Source organism: Zootoca vivipara, chromosome 3 (genome assembly GCF_963506605.1).
Source record: "Zootoca vivipara chromosome 3, rZooViv1.1, whole genome shotgun sequence".
Lineage (NCBI taxonomy): Eukaryota > Metazoa > Chordata > Lepidosauria > Squamata > Lacertidae > Zootoca > Zootoca vivipara.
The window spans coordinates 117,628,401-117,647,795 of NC_083278.1; the positions used below are offsets into that span (position 1 = coordinate 117,628,401).

Below are 19,395 nucleotides of genomic sequence, written 5' to 3' on the forward strand. Positions count from 1 at the left end.
GCCAAGCCCTTTTCCTTTTGGGGTCGTGCCTTTTAGATGTTAAGCCGGAGGACGCTGGCTGCCCAATCACTAATATTTATCTTCTGCCTCGTTGATCCACTGTTAGGCTCCTCTAGTCCAGGATCTGATCCTCACAGCCACCAATCAGGTGCCTGTGGGATGCCCACAAGCAGGAACCTGGCACAAGAGACCTCTCTCCTCTTGCTGCTGGTATTCAGAAGCGCTATTGTCTCTGACCGTGAAGGCAGAAGACGGCCACCACGGCTAGAGGCCACCAGTAGGCTTATCATCCCAATACCCACCAGGCAACCAAAATGGACCCGTCTGGACCCGACTCGTCTTACCTGTACATGATGATATTCATGTAGCAACTGTCCCTCTGGAAGCAGGGGCTCAGCAAGATGTCGTCTCCCCGGGTGAAGCGCACTTCCACTGGGTAGTGGGCCACCACTTTGGGGTTGCTTTCCAGAACCCCCTTCAGCTCCAGGAGAGCCTCCTTTGTTTTCTCACTGTGAGGAGATTGTACGAAAAGACCCAACGCCGTGGAGATCTTGTGCAAGGGGATTACACCCAAGTGGGTGTAACGGTCAATGCCTCCCTCCCTTTCACAAGGAACGGCGGTAACTGCCGGCCTGGAGATTTGTGGCCCCCAGGATGAAGGTTCTCCATCCCTGACTTAAGACACTCAAATGGCAGGGGTCCCCAAACTAAGGCCCGGGGGCTGGATGCGGCCCAATCCCCTTCTAAATCCGGCCCACAGACTGTCCGGGAATCAGCGTGTTTTTACATGAGTAGAATGTGTCCTTTTATTTGAAATGCATCTCTGGGTTATTTGTGAGGCCTGCCTGGTGTTTTTACATAAGTAGAATGTGTGCTTTTATTTAAAATGCATCTCTGGGTTATTTGTGGGGCATAGGAATTCATTCTCCCCCCCCCCAAAATATAGTCCAGCCCCCCACAAGGTCTGAGGGACAGTGGACCGGCCCCCTGCTGAAAACGTTTGCTGACCCCGGCTCAAATGGGCTTTGATCATTTTTTTTTTTTTTTGGAACACCCCTGTCTTCCCTTGGGAACTCTCCAAGGTCCTGAAGGAGCCAGGCCATGGTCCTCCCATCAGAAGCAGAGATTAGCCCCTTTCCTTGCTCCAGATCAGCCCCCTTCCAGCATTGCTCACTGTCTTGCCCCCACATATTAAGAGCAAGACCCTGACTACCGAGTTAGTTAAATATATTGTTGCACGCCAACCCCAATCTCCAAGTGGTGAGAGACTCCAGGGGTTCCCGGTGCTTACTCAGGTTCTGTTCCCTTGGTCAGCACAGTGGTGTCTTTAGAATATTTGGTTTTATCTACCCATACATCTCCTGCCAACCTAGCAGTTCGAAAGCATGTCAAAGTGCAAGTAGATAAATAGGTACTGTAGATAAAATTACCTTTACCTTTACCCATACATACTAGCTGAGCCAAAGATGGAGGGGCTCACAGCATTGACACCCCAACAGATCTTGCTTCTCCATTGGACACAGCTATGACTCCAACACTAAGCAAGCAAGTCTCTGTGTTTCCAGCTTCCAGTTCATCTCACACGCCAAAACTCTGGTTCATGTTGTCCTACCTAGCAGCTAGGTGAGGAGGTGGAGGAAAGCCACCCCCATTATCCAAAAGGGCCCCATCACTTTGTTATAGCAACCTGGCTCATCCTTTTGGGATTCCAATGAGGGCATTTGAGTGGTCAGCTAAGGTCGTTGCCTAACAAAGAAACCGCAACCTCCTTTCTTAGATTCCAACACTCTCTGGGTACAGGACCCCAAAGGATTGGAAGACACCCAGGGCATCATCCAGACTGGCACCCCAAACCCACAACAATTGGACAGGCGACTGCAACCTGAATTTCACATGTGAAAACCCATCCCACCCCCAATTATCCTGGAATCAGCCCTACTCTTTCAACCCTCTGTACACGAGGTCAAATCAGCTTACATGGGGATGGCCCAATCCTGCACATGCTGTTTGAAGCGGCACTCGTAGTTGAATATCTTGTAGCTCAAGTTGACGTTCTCCACTTTGCCGGAGAAGAGGAGCCAGAAGAAGAAGCGGTTGATCCAGGGAACCAGGCAGGGCAGGAATGTGCTGGTGGAGGAGGAGGAAGAGGAGAGGACAAGGTGGAAGTCAGGTGGGCAGCAATCCCAGGTCAGTGGGAATTCAGATACAGGGAACATGGGCTGACCCTTCCTTCTTCCCCCTTCGAGAGTAGCTGGGATGGTAGGCTATGGATTGTGGCTGAATATAAGAAACTAAGAAGAGCTTCCTGGATCAGGCCATTAGCCAGCCAGATGCCTGTGGGAAAACCCACAAGCAGGATTCATGCACAAAAACCTTCTCCCCTCCTGCAGTTTCCAGCAATTGGTATTCAAAAGCATTTCTGCCTCTGACTGTGGAGGCAGAGCATGGCCAGAATGGCTAGTGGCCACCGATAGCGCTCTCCTCCTCCACAAATTTGTCCTATCCTCTTTTAAAGCCATCTAGGTTGGTGGCCATCACTGACTCCTGTGGCAGGGAGTTCCATAGTTTAACTATGTGCTTTGATGGGAGCAGTGCCCTCTAGGATGAGGAGGGGCCTCAGGTGCATCCCGCCTCCCCTTGAAGAAGCCCCCTCGCAAGGACGAGACCAAAGGCAGCTTTTCCCTCAGGAACTAGGGAGGTGAGTCAGCTACAGCAGCAACCTCTTTGCATGGACACAGGCGGCCCTGCTAAGACGCCGTTGATACCAAAGCAAGGCCTTTGCTTGCACACAGCTTGTCCAGCAGAATGAATTCTAGGTTGTTGCCGCTGCAGCTCAGAGAGAGATGCTTTCAGTTGCTTATCTAGTAGATTTTGCGCACACTGCTGCAATAATCTTGGACCATCTAGCATAGGGAGGAAGACCTTTCATTGCCTACAGACAGCCACCCAATCTTAAACAACTCCTCACCCACAATAATACAACCACCAGACTTAACATGGACACTGGTACCAGAGCCTGCAATAAACCCAGATGCCAACTTTGCTGCCACATACACCCAGACAACACCATTACTGGCCCCAACAACATCCAACATACCATCTCAGGACTATTTAATTGCTCATCCTCTAACATTGTGTATGCCATCAAATGCCAACAGTGCCCTTCAGCTCTCTATATTGGACAAACAGGCCAAACCCTACGCCAAAGGATAAATGGACATAAATCTGACATCAGGAACCAGAAGACAGAAAAACCAGTAGGAGAACACTTCAATCTCCCAGGACATTCTATACAAGATCTCAAAGTAGCTGTCTTACTACAAAAGAATTTCAGAAATAGACTGGAAAGAGAAGTTGCTGAATTGCAACTTATCACCAAGCTCAAAACCATGGAGGGACCTGGTTTGAACAGAGATATCGGGTTCTTATCTCATTATACATGATAAGCGATCTTCAGCCATCTCAACCCTTGCTTTTTCATGCAAAACCATTTGCAGTCGTTTGCGGTCATCAACAGCTATCAGTCAGTCAATCACCCATTTCCACCACCCTTCTGAGTGATCCCCCCTCCCCATCCCCACCCCTCCCCACCCCTTCTCTACATAAGTGCCTGGAAACTTCCATTTCACTGTATCTGAAGAAGTGTGCATGCACACGAAAGCTCATACCAAAATAAAAACTTAGTTGGTCTTTAAGGTGCTACTGAAGGAATTTTTTTATTTTACTTCGATCCAGACCAACACGGCTACCTACCTGTAACCATCTAGCATAGTTAACCTATGGAACTCCCTCCCGCAGGAGGCAGTGATGGCCACCAACCTAGATGGCTTAAAAAGAGGATTAGACAAATCCATGGAGGAGGAGGAGAGGGCTATCGGTGGCTACTACCCAGTTGCTGAAAACCACAGGAGGGGAGAGTTGCCCTCGTGCTCGGATCCTGTTTGCTAGTTTTTCAGAAGCATCTGGTGAGAAAAGGATGTTGGATTAGATGGGCCATTGGCCTGATCCAGCTGGTTCTTCTTATATTATTATGTTCAAAGACCCCCGACAGAGTAATGCATAAAAATCAACGTCTTCAAAACAATGACACTTCTCCTTCTTGCTCCTTCTTGCCTCAGTACAATGCTTGAAGCAGCATCTGTGTTTAAACAGCCCACATTTAATGCATACAATAAAATGCCACAGGAGTTTGACTTGCTGGTTCCTGGTGCCCCTTCCTATTAAGCCAATCTGTAGGTGCATCTTGCAGAAACCACCACCACCAGCCAAGAGTTATAAGGCCACTGGGGTCAATGGCTTCTGGATTTGTGGCTTTCTCTGCCAAACCAACCCCAAAGAGAGTGTCCTTTCAGCTGCTGCCCACAAGATGGCAGAACAACTGCACACATTGCCCCACTAACTTGCTCTGGAATAAAGGAAGGACCAGACAAGAGTTTCAGACCAAGGTTGAGATTTGAGAGCGTAGGGTGTGCTTGTAAGTCAGGAAGCTTCATTTGCCAACCTTTGGCCTTCAAGCTCCCACCATGCCACACGAATGCCTTGCCAAGGCAAGCTGAATCTCACCTGACCCAAAGGAGGAACTCTAGCAGGTAGTATCCAATCACGTAGTCCCAAAACCAGCTGGCAGAGGAAGTGGGAGGCTGCAAAGGCATGCAAAATGGGAGGGTCAGGCTACAGACATTGCCCAGCAGGGAAGATGCGGTCTTCAAAACTTTGGCCCAGATCATCCCCCAGCCACATAGTTTTCATCCTCCCTGCCCTGCGACTCCACTGATTTGGGTGGTGACGGTGAAACACACACACACAACACAGACCTAGCAATGGGGAGGGTGTGGGATGTGATCCATGAGAGGCAGTCAAGTTCAACATTTTTTGTTTTCCTAGAGTGGTCAGGCAGCTCCAGAAGGACCCCCTGGCCAGGAGTAGGGATCCTTCTTAGGCCCGGAGATGGGTGGGTGGGGGCAGATATTTACTCCATAGAATCATAGAGTTGGAAGAGACCACAAGGGCCATCTGGTCCAACCTCCTGCCAAGCAGGAAACACCATCAAAGCATTCCTGACAGATGGCTGTCAAGCCTCCGCTTAAAGACCCCCAAAGAAGGAGACTCCACCACACTCCTTGGCAGCAAATTCCACTGTCAAACAGCTTGGAGCAACGACCTGTCTGTCACCTGGCATCACTATGACATCAGCTGATTGACAGGTGGGTGGTCCTATCCACCTGTTGATCACTTGATACCATCCCATCCAGCTGTTAAAGCTGCATCTCAGGTTTGGCAGGGAGACGCTCACCGAGCAGGGTTCAACTCCAACACATCACCTGACGGACGGCTGTGCATGTTTCGATCCTGATTTCTGCAGAGAAAGCAGCCACCTCTCTACCTACCAAACACCTGGTGTGACATATAATGTGAGGTGCAGGACAGGTGGGGATGGTCTGGGTAAAACAGCCTTGCAGGCCAAACGGAGAGGCCTGGTGAGGCAATTTTGGCCTGTGGGCTAGAGGTTGCCCACCCCTGCACAATGGCTCAGTTTATGCCTATTATTATTATTATTATTATTATTATTATTATTATTATTATTATTATTATTAAATGCCACTCTGGGCAGCTTCCAGCAGAAGATAATGCATAATAAAATGTCAAACATTAACAAAACCCCAAACTTCCCGATACAGGGCTGCCTTCAGATGTCTTCTAAAAGTCGTGTAGTCCTTTATCTCCTTGACATTTGATGGAGCATAGCGACAGGTGGAGTCATAATCCCTTCTTCCAATTCCTTCCACCCTCCAAAAAGAGACTTTCCGGCCCTTTCCCTTGGCCACCAGAGTGTCGACTTACCTTGTTGGTGTGGTCCTGGTAGATGATGCTCACGTTCTCCGTGTGAGGGAACCAAAGGAAACGGAAATACTCGGATTTCTTCAGGTGGCTGTCTAGGTTGTCCAGGACCTGGCAGAGGGAAAAGAGATGGCAAGAGGGGATGGGCTGGAAGCTGAATGGAGGAAAGCACTGCTCAGGTTGTTTCCTGTCCAGGCACATTGCTCCGCCCAAGAGCATCTGCTTTGCATGCAAAAGGTCCCACATTCAGAGTATCTCCAATAGGGTGGGTCAAGTTGACTCACACTAGGTATTTTTCCCTGAGAAATGAGATAAGAGAATTTGCAATAGATTTCACCTTGCTATCAACCGTTGTAACATGACCACCAATGTAATTTCCATCAGGGAATGAAACAATTGAAATATGCTCCTCTGTTAAATTTTATTATTTACACAAAATGTAAGCATTTAGTACAATTTATACCTAAGTAATTAAGTATAATGTGGTGTTTTGACACAACACATAATATGAGTGGTGTTTTATTGTTAAATGTTTATGTTTACTTGTTTAGTACACCGTTTGCTTAATTGTTCAATATTATTTGTTCAAAGCCATTGGTTTTTCATCTAAATTATCAACATGTTTTATCTTAAATAAATAAATATTGCAGAAAATAATAGTATGCAACTATTATTGCTCTACATAAAATCTAAAATTTATGTTTATTAGTTCACAATTTAACATACTGAGAATAAACGAGTCAAATTCCTATGTTTTCATCACTCGTAGTGAGGCAAAATTTCAATCTGTAGGAGCAGGGCCTAAATATTAACCGATTTGTCCCAAATTTGAAATTTGACTATGTTTATACCATATGCCTGATATAAGATCAAGGGAGGAAACATTTTCCAAAAAAAGTTTTTTATGACCCACCCTAATCTCCAAGTATGGCAGGGAAACAGTCCCTTTTTGAAACCCTGGCAAGCTGCTGCCAGCCAGTGTAGACAACACTGACCTAGATCAGGCATCTCCAAACTGCGGCCCTCCAGATGTTTTGGCCTACAACTCCCATGATCAACAGTGGTCGGGGGAGATGGGAATTGTAGTCCAAAACATCTGGAGGGCCAAAGTTTGGGGATGCAGATGGACCAAAGAGCGTAAGGGAGCATCCTGAGGGAAAGTTGCAGCACCTCGAGAGAAAATGATTCCCAGTGTAATGGCCACATTGGGGGCTTTCAGTCTGGCTGACCCCGTTCTGCAGAACAGCATCCATGCCGAAATAAGAGAGGCACCCGCTTGGTGCAGTTTTTTGGAAACAACGGAAGTCATCTTTGTTTGGCAAGCTTTTCCAGAAGGATGAAAAGAGAGAGTTAGGTCTCTGAGGCCTTGGGGCTTTTTATTGGCATTGTTTTTAAACCAGAGGTGGATTTAGGGGGCAGCATGAGTGGTCCCCCCGCCCTGGGCAACGATGACGTAGTGAATTGAGCAGAACAGAAGGTGAGAAGTAGAGAGGAGCCGAATTTTCACCTCATAAGGAGCGCCACTTAAATTTGAAAGGACAAAGTCTGCCCCTGTTTAAATCTATCCTTAGTGTTTTTTTTGGGGGGGGGGCATTCTGGTTATACCTATTTTTAGTTGTTTTTAGGGCATGGCCTTGAAATTTACGTGAAAGGTGGTAACATAACAAGGAGAAGGAAGATGAGGGTGGGGGGAGGTTTGAAGAAGAAGCCTGATGCAGCGAAAACACCTTTCTGATTTATCGTGGCGCAAACCTTTGTGAACTAACATCCATTTCATCAGATGCATGAGGGATTATCCTCAGTTGACAGGCATGGCAATGGTAGACGATGGGGCCAAACGGTCACAAAATGCAAAACCTTCAGTCTGCGGCAATTCTGCGCAAAGCTTAAATGTTTTTGAAGACACACCGATTCAGAATTCAGAGTAGCAGTGATTGGAGATGCAACACAACCCTCCTAGCTCTTAATAGGTTACAGGTGGGGACCCAAACTCAGCGACATGAAGGCATCTGATTATGGAACATTTCCTTCTAGGTTCTCACCTTGCACAGAGCATCTGCAGAGTCCCAAAGTCCAATGTCAGTAGCTGAAATGTTCTAATTTCTTTGTTGTTGTTTAGTCGTTTAGTCGTGTCCGACTCTTCGTGACCCCATGGACCAGAGCACGCCAGGCACTCCTGTCTTGCACTGCCTCCCGCAGTTTGGTCAAACTCATGTTCGTAGCTTCGAGAACACTGTCCATCCATCTCGTCCTCTGTCGTCCCCTTCTCCTAGTGCCCTCCATCTTTCCCAACATCAGGGTCTTTTCCAGGGAGTCTTCTCTTCTCATGAGGTGGCCAAAGTATTGGAGCCTCAGCTTCACGATCTGTCCTTCCAGTGAGAACTCAGGGCTGATTTCCTTCAAAATGGATAGGTTTGATCTTCTTGCAGTCCATGGGACTCTCAAGAGTCTCCTCCAGCACCAGAATTCAAAAGCTCTGATTTCTAATCAGAAAGCTCTAATTCAAAAGTTCTGATTTCTAGCCTCCATTTATCGGTTGGGGGGAGGACAGGGTTGGTAGAGGCAATGGAGCTTTTTCATTCTGAGGAATTATCCCTTGCAGGGTGGTGATGGTTATTCTCGACTGCCACTGCCTGACTTAGCAGCATCATTAAGAAGATGGAACTGCTTAAAGCTTGCTCTCTCCATCTTCCAAGCACCACCTTGAGATGTAGCCCACAGGCTCCTTGGTGGATCAGCTGGTTTTGTTGTGATCCAGAGGCTTTACTGCTCAGTTCTCTTGCTCAGCCTTCCCCAACCTGGCGCCCTGAGTGCTCTCATAAGGCAGGAGTCCAGCCCTGTCTTTTATTGGGGTGGGGCGTGGGGAACAGCAAGATCTGCGGGCCTGAATGAAAAGCACCCAGGAGCCACGGCAGCTGCTGCGATTCATCCTCCATCATCACTCATTTCTCGCTTGACATTCATCTGTATATTTGGCCATTGCCAGGACAGTCCACAGAAGGTGCATGTCGTAAGCAATGAAGGCATCGCCTGATCCAGCCCTAAGCTGAGCAGAAGAGCAACAGCTGGCTGGTGCTCGGAGCCCCGAGTCCGGAATTGCTCTCACTTTGCCGAGAGTGAAGCCATTTCTCTCTCTCAGCACGGAGCCGCTGTATACAGCGGCTCCATCTTAAAAAGTTACGTTCAGGGAAGAAAGCAAAACATCAGTGCACATCGGTGCAATGGTCTGTGCTAATGAATTTAATGCAGTTAAATGTGGCAAATTAGCGGCAGATCCACCTAATTAAGGAAGGCCAACGTTGCCCCAGCACAGGCTCCTGCTCCCAGTCACTTCATTATCCAGGCTCCTTTGCAGCCACGCTCTGTCCTCTGAAGAACTAATGGATTGACACGCGCCAATCATGGCTTCACTTTTGCTGGCGGTGCAGAGTACACATCTTAAAAAAAAACCCGTCTTGGATGAAATTTAGGTGGAGCTTTTGTCCCTCTCCTCATATCACTAAGACTTGTGGGCGTGCAATGAAGCTGGATGTCCGACCTCTTCATGTGGCGCATAGTTGAACTGTGGAACTCCCTGCCACAGGAGGCAGGGAAGGTCACCAACCTACGTAGATGGCTTTGAAAGATTAGACAAAGCCATGGAAGGGGTGGGGCTATTGATGGTTACTAGCCACAATGACTAGGTTCTGCCTCCACAGTTGGAGGTAGCAGAGCTTTTGAGAACCAAAGGAGCGGACAAGGCTCTTCTGCTCGAATCCTGCTTGCGGGTTTACCTTTGGAGAATCTGGTTGGCCCCTGTGAGCACAGGATGAAGGACTAGATGGGCCACAGCAGGGCTATTCTTGTGCTCTTATGTAAATCATAGAAGCATAGAGTTGGAAGAGACCACAAGGGCCATCCAGTCCAACCCCCTGCCAAGCAGGAAACACCATCAAAGCATTCCTGACAGATGGCTGTCAAGCCTCTGCTTAAAGACCTCCAAAGAAGGAGACTCCACCACACTCCTTGGCAGCAAGTTCCACTGTCGAACAGCTCTTACTGTCAGGAAGTTCTTCCTAATGTTTAGGTGGAATCTTCTTTCTTGAAGTTTGAATCCATTGCTCCGTGTCCGCTTCTCTGGAGCAGCAGAAAACAATCTTTCTCCCTCCTCCATATGACATCCTTTCATATATTTGAACATGGCTATCATATCACCCCTTAACCTTCTCTTCTCCAGGCTAAACATACCCAGCTCCCTAAGCCGTTCCTCATAAGGCATCGTTTCCAGGCCTTTGACCATTTTGGTTGCCCTCTTCTGGACACGTTCCAGCTTGTCAGTATCCTTCTTGAACTGTGGTGCCCAGAACTGGACACAGTACTCCAGGTGAGGTCTGACCAGAGCAGAATACAGTGGTTCTTATTTAATCTGTGTTTCTTATTTAAAGGGGGATGGCAAGTGAGGAAACTCATGGAGAAGTAGGTAAGGAATTGAGACGGGCTGACATGGAACTTGGCCGTCATAACGGGAAGGAAGAGGAGAGGCACAGATTGTCTCGCAGTTAAGTGGATTACAATTGGATAGCAGGCTCCGCAGCTGTTCTAGCAGCTGTGGTTTGCATTCCCACCAGGTGCATCAAACCAACAGTAATTGGCACGCTCCCAACCCTCTGCCACTTTAAATGTATATTTTGAAAAATCACAAACATTCCTTCTGAGCCTAACTTACCTTGCGGGGTGGCTCTGAACGAGTTTTTTTGGGGGGGGGGAGGATCGCCGTCCTTGCTCGCCTACACAGTTCCTCCGGGAGTGAATAGCGGGATTATGAAATTCAATTGGCGAAATGAAATGTACCATCTAAAACCCCGTGGCGCCATTGATTTGCACCTTTTCAAGAAAAGTGCTTTGGAAGGCAAGCAGAAATAGTGATTTTGAAAAACCACAGGTGCTGGCACAGGGACCGAGTGCCAAAAGGAATCGTTGCCATGATTCTCAGGCTGGAACGTACGAGCGAAGGCTGTCGAGTAAAAGATGGGGGTTCTCTTGAGGTTCCAGGAGTTGTTCTGCTCCAGGTGTGCCCTTTGCAAGCAAATTCATGGAGGAAGAGAGGGCTATCGGTGGCTACTAGCCAGGACGACCTCTACAGCTGGAGACAGCAATGCTTCTGAATCTCAGTTGCTGGAAACCACAGGAGGGGAGATGGATGGCTTTGTGTGCGAATCCTGCCCACAGGCACCTGTGAAAACAGGATGCTGGACTAGATGGACCATTGGCCTGATCCAGCAGCCTCTTATCTTCTAAGGGGGGGGGAACCACCTCCCTCTGACTGGATGCAGAAATCCTTCCCAGGAGAACGGCTTTTGCTGTTGCAGCTGCCAGGATCCTTCATCGCCAAATATTGTTTTGGTAACCTCTAAGAAAAAAGGGACCCAGGTGGCGCTGTGGGTTAAACCACTGAGCCTAGGGCTTGCTGATCAGAAGGTCGGCGGTTCGAATCCCTGCGACGGGGGTGAGCTCCCGTTGCTCGGTCCCAGCTCCTGCCAACCCAGCAGTTCGAAAACACGTCAAAATGCAAGTAGATAAATAGGAACCGCTACAGCGGGAAGGTAAACGGCATTTCCATGCACTGCTCTGGTTCGCCAGAAGCGGCTTTGTCATGCTGGCCACATGACCCGGAAGCTATACGCCGGCTCCCTCGGCCAATAATGCGAGATGAGCGCGCAACCCCAGATTCGGTCACAACTGGACCTAATGGTCAGGGGTCCCTTTACCTTTACCTTTAAGAAAAAAGTAGCCATGGGGGAGAGAGAGAAGGAGGGTAGCCTTATTTAAGCACTAATTTGTAGCAGAGACTAGACCGAGGCTTCTTTCCACAACGCATATCCGGTGCCAGAGCTGAGGAAATCTCTTGCCTTGGCATGAATATTTCAAGCCTCTCTGCGCTCGCTCGCTTGCTCCCTTCCACTTCGCTGGGCCCACCGACACAGAGACTGGGAAATGGGGCCTGACAGGCAGGATTAATGGGGAGATTAGCCTTTACATGGTGCTTCCCTTCTCCAGACAAATCTAGATCTGCTCCTCGGTGTTTACACGCTCCCCCCCCTCCTGAGCCAGAGAGGCCTGCGTTCTCTGCAGCCGCTTTGACGCTGGTTAGAGGCTGGGGTTTGGGAAGACGCCTCGAATCTCAGAGGAAGTACCGAAGGCTGCTGGTTGCGAACAGAGTCCTGGAGCTCCTGGCATCGCAGAGATAATGAACTTTAGAAAGAAAGGAAGGAAGGTTTGAGTCAGGGATGTCCCTGGCGACGCAGAACACTTGAGAGCTAAGCTGCTCCTAAGGAAGATGAATTGGACAATTACTGCGCCCATTTATCATGCGGACGCTATCTGAGGAAATGGATGTTCCTTCTCTGCTTGAAGGTTGAAAAGGAAAGTAGCAGTGAATGTGGAGAAGCAGGCGGTGCTCATGGCCGACTTGCCTCATGGCCGCCTCCTGAGACGGGTGCGAGCCACATGACTAGCCTGGCTTCTGTTTTCTCCTCCAGGTCCAGCACAGGAGTCATAGAATCATAGAGTTGGAAGAGACCACAAGGGCCATCCAGTCCAACCCCCCTGCCAAGCAGGAAACACCATCAAAGCATTCTTGACAAATGGCTGTCAAGCCTCTGCTTAAAGACCTCCAAAGAAGGAGACTCCACCACACTCCTTGGTAGCAAATTCCACTGCCGAACAGCTCTTACTGTCAGGAAGTTCTTCCTAATGTTTAGGTGGAATCTTCTTTCTTGAAGTTTGAATCCATTGCTCCGTGTCCGCTTCTCTGGAGCAGCAGAAAACAACCTTTCTCCCTCCTCTATATGACATCCTTTTATATGTTTGAACATGGCTATCATATCACCCCTTAACCTTCTTGAGTCCAAGCAGATTCATCCAGGGTTATGGCAAGTGGGTAGAGTGGCAATTTGGTTTTCGCCTCCCCAGGAAGACAGGGATTTTAAAATTGTTGTTGTTGTTTAGTGGTTTAGTCGTGTCCGACTCTTCGTGACCCCATGGACCAGAGCACGCCAGGCACTCCTGTCTTGCACTGCCTCCCGCAGTTTGGTCAAACTCATGTTCATAGCTTCGAGAACACTGTCCATCCATCTCGTCCTCTGTCGTCCCCTTCTCCTAGTGCCCTCAATCTTTCCCAACATCAGGGTCTTTTCCAGGGAGTCTTCTCTTCTCATGAGGTGGCCAAAGTATTGGAGCCTCAGCTTCACGATCTGTCCTTCCAGTGAGCACTCAGGGCTGATTTCCTTCAGAATGGATAGGTTTGATCTTCTTGCAGTCCATGGGACTCTCAAGAGTCTCCTCCAGTACCATAACAAGCCTCAATTGCTATTCGTCTGCGCACATGGAATAGAATCATAGAAGTGCACGGTTAGAAGAAAACCCATGGGTCATCCAGTCCCGCCCCTATCTTCCTTTGCCCCTGTTGCCGACAAAGGTCTGTATAGTTAAAGCTTTGGTTTTCCTAGTAGTGATGTATGGAAGTGAGAGCTGGACCATAAAGAAGGCTGATCGCCGAAGAATTGATGCTTTTGAATTATGGTGCTGGAGGAGACTCTTGAGAGACCCATGGACTGCAAGAAGATCAAACCTATCCATTCTGAAGGAAATCGAACACGACTAAACAACTAAACAACATCTGGCTGGGTTTCCCCAGTCACTCTTGGCAGCTTCCAACAGAAAAATAAAATACAACAATCTATTAAACATTAAAAGCCTCCCTAAACAGGGCTGTCTTCAGATGTCTTCTAAAAATCTGGTAGCTGTTTTACTCTTTGACATCTGGTGGGAGGGTGTTCCACAGGGTGGGTGCCACTACCAAGAAGGCCCTCTGCCTGGTTCCCTGTAACTTGGCTTCTCGCAACGAGGGAACCGCCAGAAGGCCCTCAGCACTGGACCTCAGTGTCTGGGCAGAACGATGGGGGTGGAGACGCTCCTTCAGGTATACAGGACCGAGGCCACTTAGGGCTTTAAAGGTCAGCACCAACACTTTGAACTGTGCTCGGAAACGTAATGGGAGCCAATGTAGATCTTTCAAGACCGGTGTTATGTGGTCTCGGCGGCCGCTCCCAGTCACCAGTCTAGCTGCCGCATTATCGATTAGTTGTAGTTGAAGGTCACCTTCAAAGGTAGCCCCACGTAGAGCGCATTGCAGTAGTCCAAGCGGGAGATAACTAGAGCATGCACCACTCTGGCAAGACAGTCCACAGGCAGGTAGGGTCTCAGCCTGCGTACCAGATGGAGCTGATAAACAGCTGCCCTGGACACAGAATTGACCTGCCCCTCCATGGACAGCTGTGAGTCCAGAATGACTCCCAGGCTGCGCACCTGGTCCTTCAGGGACACAGTTACCCCATTCAGGACCAGGGAGTCCTCCACACCTGCCCACCTCCTGTCCCCCACAAACAGTACTTCTGTCTTGGTGAAGCCTTGTACGCCTCCTTCCAACAACTCCTGCCGCCAAGCTGGTGCCCAATGTCTTGCTCTACTTTCCTATGGATGACATCAGCGAGGCCGAGAGGGGGTGTCTTGTTGCCAAGCATCCCAGGACCTCCAGACACACGGCTCAGGCTCGTGCTTCAGAGAGGTCACTTCGGTGCTGCAAACACAGTTTTTGGACTTCACCCCCGGAGGCTCACTCCATTACGTCTTGAGACAGACAGATGCCAACAGCAAACATTGGAAACTGACCCAGGATTGTTTTGAGGTGGATTTAGAAATACGTAAAGAGATAAAAAGGGAGGCTCCTGCCAGGAATGTAAGCTGGGGTGCTGAGTCTTAGTGGCAATGCGAAGAGGACTTTGACCATGAGGAGGACAAGAATAAATTCTGATGACTCGGGAAACAAAGGTCTGGGCACCGTCTGCAGACTCGGCGCATTCCTCAAAGTTATCCACTCTTGGCCCATAACAATGTTTTGAAAGCAAAGGCAATGTTGGTCTTAGGGCAACACTGAAGAGGCCAGAGGCCAGGATGATGTAGCATTGAGAAACTGCTTCTCGCTCATCTGGCTATTTATTGTCTGCCGCACTGCAGTGCGATCCCAATGGGGTGCCATCGTGGCCATCCCCCCCCCGCCCACGCTGGGCGCTGCGCCCCTGCAGAAGGCGTGCTCCACCCCCAGGATGTGCACCCCGCCCCTGCGGATGGCGCCCCCCACCCCCGCGCCAGTCCTGCCCGCGCCTGCTTCCTCCCCCCGGTGCCGGAGCATGAAGCTCCCTCACTGCCAGTGGTTCTCCTTTCATTTACAAGCAAAGCCGCGAGCTAAATGTCTCACCAAATCTCGATCGGTATTTGGTCGAGCCAACTATGATTTTGCACCCCAAACCTGCAGAGCCTCTTCTAGAGAGACACAGCCTTGGATTCTCATTCAATTCAGAGAGGGTGGAGTTATGGCAAGGATTGGAATCAATCCTCTTTGGAAGAAGAATAAGGAGGAGGAGGAGGAGGAGCCTGGAAAAGTGGAGACCGAGAGAAGATATGGTAAAGGTAAAGGGACCCCTGACCATTAGGTCCAGTCGTGACCAACTCTGGGGTTGCAGCGATCATCTCGCATTATTGGCCGAGGGAGCCGGCGTACAGCTTCCAGGTCATGTGGCCAGCATGACAAAGCCGCTTCTGGCAAACCAGAGCAGCACACGGAAATGCCGTTTACCTTCCCGCTGTAGCGGTTCCTATTTATCTACTTGCATTTTGACATGCTTTCGAACTGCTAGGTTGGCAGGAGAAGATATGGTAGCCATCTTCAAATATCTAAAGGGGACCAGCTTGTTTTCTCCTGCTCTGGAGGGTAGGACTCGAACCCATGGCTTCAAGTCACAAGAAAGGAGATTCCGACTAAACATCACGAAGAACTTTCTGACAGTGGAAAGGACTCCCTTGGTAGGCGGCGCACTCATGGATGGTTTAGCTGAGATTCCTGCATTGCAGGGGGTTGGACTAGAGGACCATTGGGGTCCCTTCCAACTCTATGATTCTATGATAATAATAAGAAGAAGAAGTCCAAAAATTAAAAACGTAACCTTCAAATACCATTTGGGCTGGCTTTTGTAACTCGCTCACACTGGAGCTTTTTATTTAAAAATAAAGGGAAGGAGGGTATCAGCTGAAGGATGCGATAAGCCAGAGGGAGTTCCAAGAAACCTCATTACTGCCCTCATCATGATGCGCTCGAGGCAAAGAGACTAGGAGAGCTAATGAGCACAAATTGGACATGGCAAATGAAGAAGGGGACGACATGGGACCTCAATGGCCCAGGGAGAGGCGGCAGAGCCCGGCCGTTCTGCTGGACATAAAAGCCACATCTGCTTGCGCAGCCCATTCCTGAGGCTCAGGGGCAAAACCAGGAGCAATGAGACGCATAATGCGCGAGGGCCAAAGGGAATTGTTCACGGCGGCAGCAGTGGGAGGCACAAGGAAACAAACAGCCATTGCCACCCTTCCTCCTCCTAACTCTGCGCCATTCAGCTGCACAGGAAAAGAGGCAAAGCTTTGGGGGAAAGCGATTTAATATTTAAGAGCATTTATGCAACTGGTGGGAAGCAGGCAGAGAAAGCCTGGGGGACAAGCTGGTGGAGAGCGTGGAAAGGACGGCTGGGGCATGGCTGCGTGGGATCAGCACCCGACCTGGATTTCAGTTCCAGCTTCTCCACGGAAAGACCGCTCTGCCTCGAGAAAGGCACCCTCTCCCTCCAGCCCACCCCCAACTGTAAAATGGGAACAAGTGGTTTAGGACAGAAGGACACGAGTGCTCTTGTGTTCGAATCCTGCTTGCTGGTTTCCCATAATGGGCATCTGGTTGGCCACTGTGAGAACAGGATGCTGGACTGGGCCGGATCCAGCAGCAGAGCTCTCTTGCTCTTATGTTCTAGGCAAGGCTAGTTATCCATTTGTGTCCACCTGTGAAACAGATTAGTTACTGATGTCATCAGGAGAAACACTTTCTGGACAAGACCTGTGTGCAAATTAAATCAATCAATTCTCCAGGTAGGAACCAGCACAGCTTGGTGGAAGACTACCTTTTTCCACATACAGAAGGCCCCAAGTTCAAGCCTTGGCATCTCCAACTAGGGCTGCCTGAAATCTTGGGGAAATGCTGCCAGTCAGTGCAGACAATACTGAGCTAGATGGACCAATTGCTTGACTCGGTGTAAGGTGGACGGTGTGTGCATCCACCCAAACTTCCTGCTGGGATGCAAATGGGAGCCCAGAGACGTCAAAATGTCACAAGAGTGCAGCTTTTCTTAATAAGATTTGCGGGGGCCACATATCATGTGTGACTGCATTTCCTTGGGGGGGGGGGTTTGGGTTGTGTTTTGTCAGTGCTTGCTGTCCTGTTTATGAGAGAGCTTGATTTCAGAGGACAGGCCGGCCCCCAAAATAGACCCTTCCTGGGCAGATTCTGCCTTCATCAAACGCCTGCTTGAACATTGATCACGGCCGAGGTTGGCTTGTTTCTCTGGCCGATGGAGAGCACCCTCCTTGCGGCGCAACGCCCAGGGGAGAGAGTCGGCTGTTTTTTTTACCTTTGAACTGAGGTTGACCCAAAGAGCCAGGGGAGACATAAGGAGCACAGAGTGTGAATGTCAGAAGAGCCTGCTGGATTGGACCAAAGGGGGGCCCCATCTGGCTCAGCACCCTGCTCTCACAAAGGCCAACCAGATGTCCATTATGGGAAACCAACAAGTAGGATTTGAACACAAGACCAACTCTCCCCTCCAAACGTGGAGGCATTGTGGCTAGTAACCACCGACAGAAATCACCAAGCCTCTGAGCGCTTTAGACAGCGACTTTAAAAGCAGACTTTTGGTTATCTTAATGGTTCATCTCTTTTTCCCCAATATACAGATTTCCCCCTGACTTTTGCCATCTTCAGAAACTACCCTTGTTCCAAACACGAGATATATTTAGAAGCCTTGATGCTCTGCACTTTTGCTCTCAAGACACGACCTCTCAAGAAATTCAGCAAATTAATTTGATTATCTAATTACATAATTAAACGCAGCTCTTTTAAAAATTTATTTTGGTCTCTGCCTATCCAGATATAGGCCTGGCAGGGACAATCTCTCCAAAACTTCACCACAAGAGCAAGGTGGCAGGAGGAGATCGTTTTTCCTTCTTCACAACAACCCTTCAACAACAACACAGGTAGGCTGTGCTGAGAGGTGGTGACTGGCCCAGAATCACCGGGTGAGCTTCATTGCATGACTCTGCCTGGCAGTATTGTAAGGGAGACAGAATCCCTCCATTAACTCTCTCAGCACCTTTCAAATTGGTGGACATCAGTGGTCCTCCTGAGGGAGTGAGTTTCATATGTTGTATGACAAAGTCCTCCCTTTATTTATTTATTATCTTGTGTTGGAGTGGCCGCAGAGACCATATAACGATAACGGCCTCGGCCCAGTAGACCTGAGGGAGGGTTTCCACCCGCATCGTTCAGCCCGGACACTGAGGTCCAGCACCGAGGGCCTTCTGGCGGTTCCCTCCCTGCAAGAAGCCAAGTTACAGGGAACCAGGCAGAGGGCCTTCTCGGTGGTGGCGCCCACCCTGTGGAACACCCTCCCATCAGATGTCAAGGAAATAAACAACTATCCAACTTTTAGAAGACATCTGAAGGCAGCCCTGTATAGGGAAGCTTTTAATGTTTGATGTTTTATTGTGTTTTTAATATTCTGTTGGGAGCTGCCCAGAATGGCTGGGGAAACCATTATTATTATTATTATTATTATTATTATTATTATTATTATGCCAATGTGCATGCAACAGTATCAGCTCTGCATGTTTAAATGCAGAACGGAAGGGGTTTTTTTTTACATCGGGAGCATTTAATATACAATATGCTGTTCTTCTCCTGCAGCCTGAAGTGGCGCATCACTGCCTCCTTTGGGAAGGGGTTCCATTTAGGAGAAAGGCTGTAGCTCAGGCATAGGCAAACTCTGCCATCCAGATGTTTTGGGACTACAAGTCCCATCATCCCTGACCACTGGTCCTGTTAGCTAGGGATCATGGGAGTTGCAGTCCCAAAACATCTAGATCAAGGGAAGTACTGTAATAGTACCACTGTATTCTGCTCTGGTCAGACCTCACCTGGAGTACTGTGTCCAGTTCTGGGCACCACAGTTCAAGAAGGATACTGACAAGCTGGAACGTGTCCAGAAGAGGGCAACCAAAATGGTCAAAGGCCTGGAAACGATGCCTTATGAGGAACGACTTAGGGAGCTGGGTATGTTTAGCCTGGAGAAGAGAAGGTTAAGGGGCGATATGATAGCCATGTTCAAATATATAAAAGGATGTCATAATAGAGGAGGGATAAAGGTTGTTTTCTGCTGCTCTAGAGAAGCGGACACGGAGCAATGGATTCAAACTACAAGAAAGAAGATTCCACCTAAACATTAGAAAGAACTTCCTGACAGTAAGAGCTGTTCGGCAGTGGAATTTGCTACCAAGGAGTGTGGTGGAGTCTCCTTCTTTGGAGGTCTTTAAGCAGAGGCTTGACAGGCATATGTCAAGAATGCTTTGATGGTGTTTCCGGCTTGGCAG

General features: G+C 49.0%; 1 protein-coding gene across 1 annotated transcript in view; it reads right to left on the minus strand.

The window, feature by feature from the left end:
• Positions 1 to 19,395, minus strand: part of LOC118082815 (L-gulonolactone oxidase) — a 43,881-nt gene that overhangs the window by 1,917 nt on the left and 22,569 nt on the right. Inside the window, exons 7-10 of the mRNA XM_035110643.2 lie at positions 5,842 to 5,949; positions 4,564 to 4,640; positions 1,978 to 2,127; positions 345 to 509 (exon numbers count right to left, since the gene is read on the minus strand). Of these exons, the coding sequence (XP_034966534.2) occupies positions 345 to 509; positions 1,978 to 2,127; positions 4,564 to 4,640; positions 5,842 to 5,949 (500 nt within the window). The remainder of the gene's footprint in view (positions 1 to 344; positions 510 to 1,977; positions 2,128 to 4,563; positions 4,641 to 5,841; positions 5,950 to 19,395) is intronic.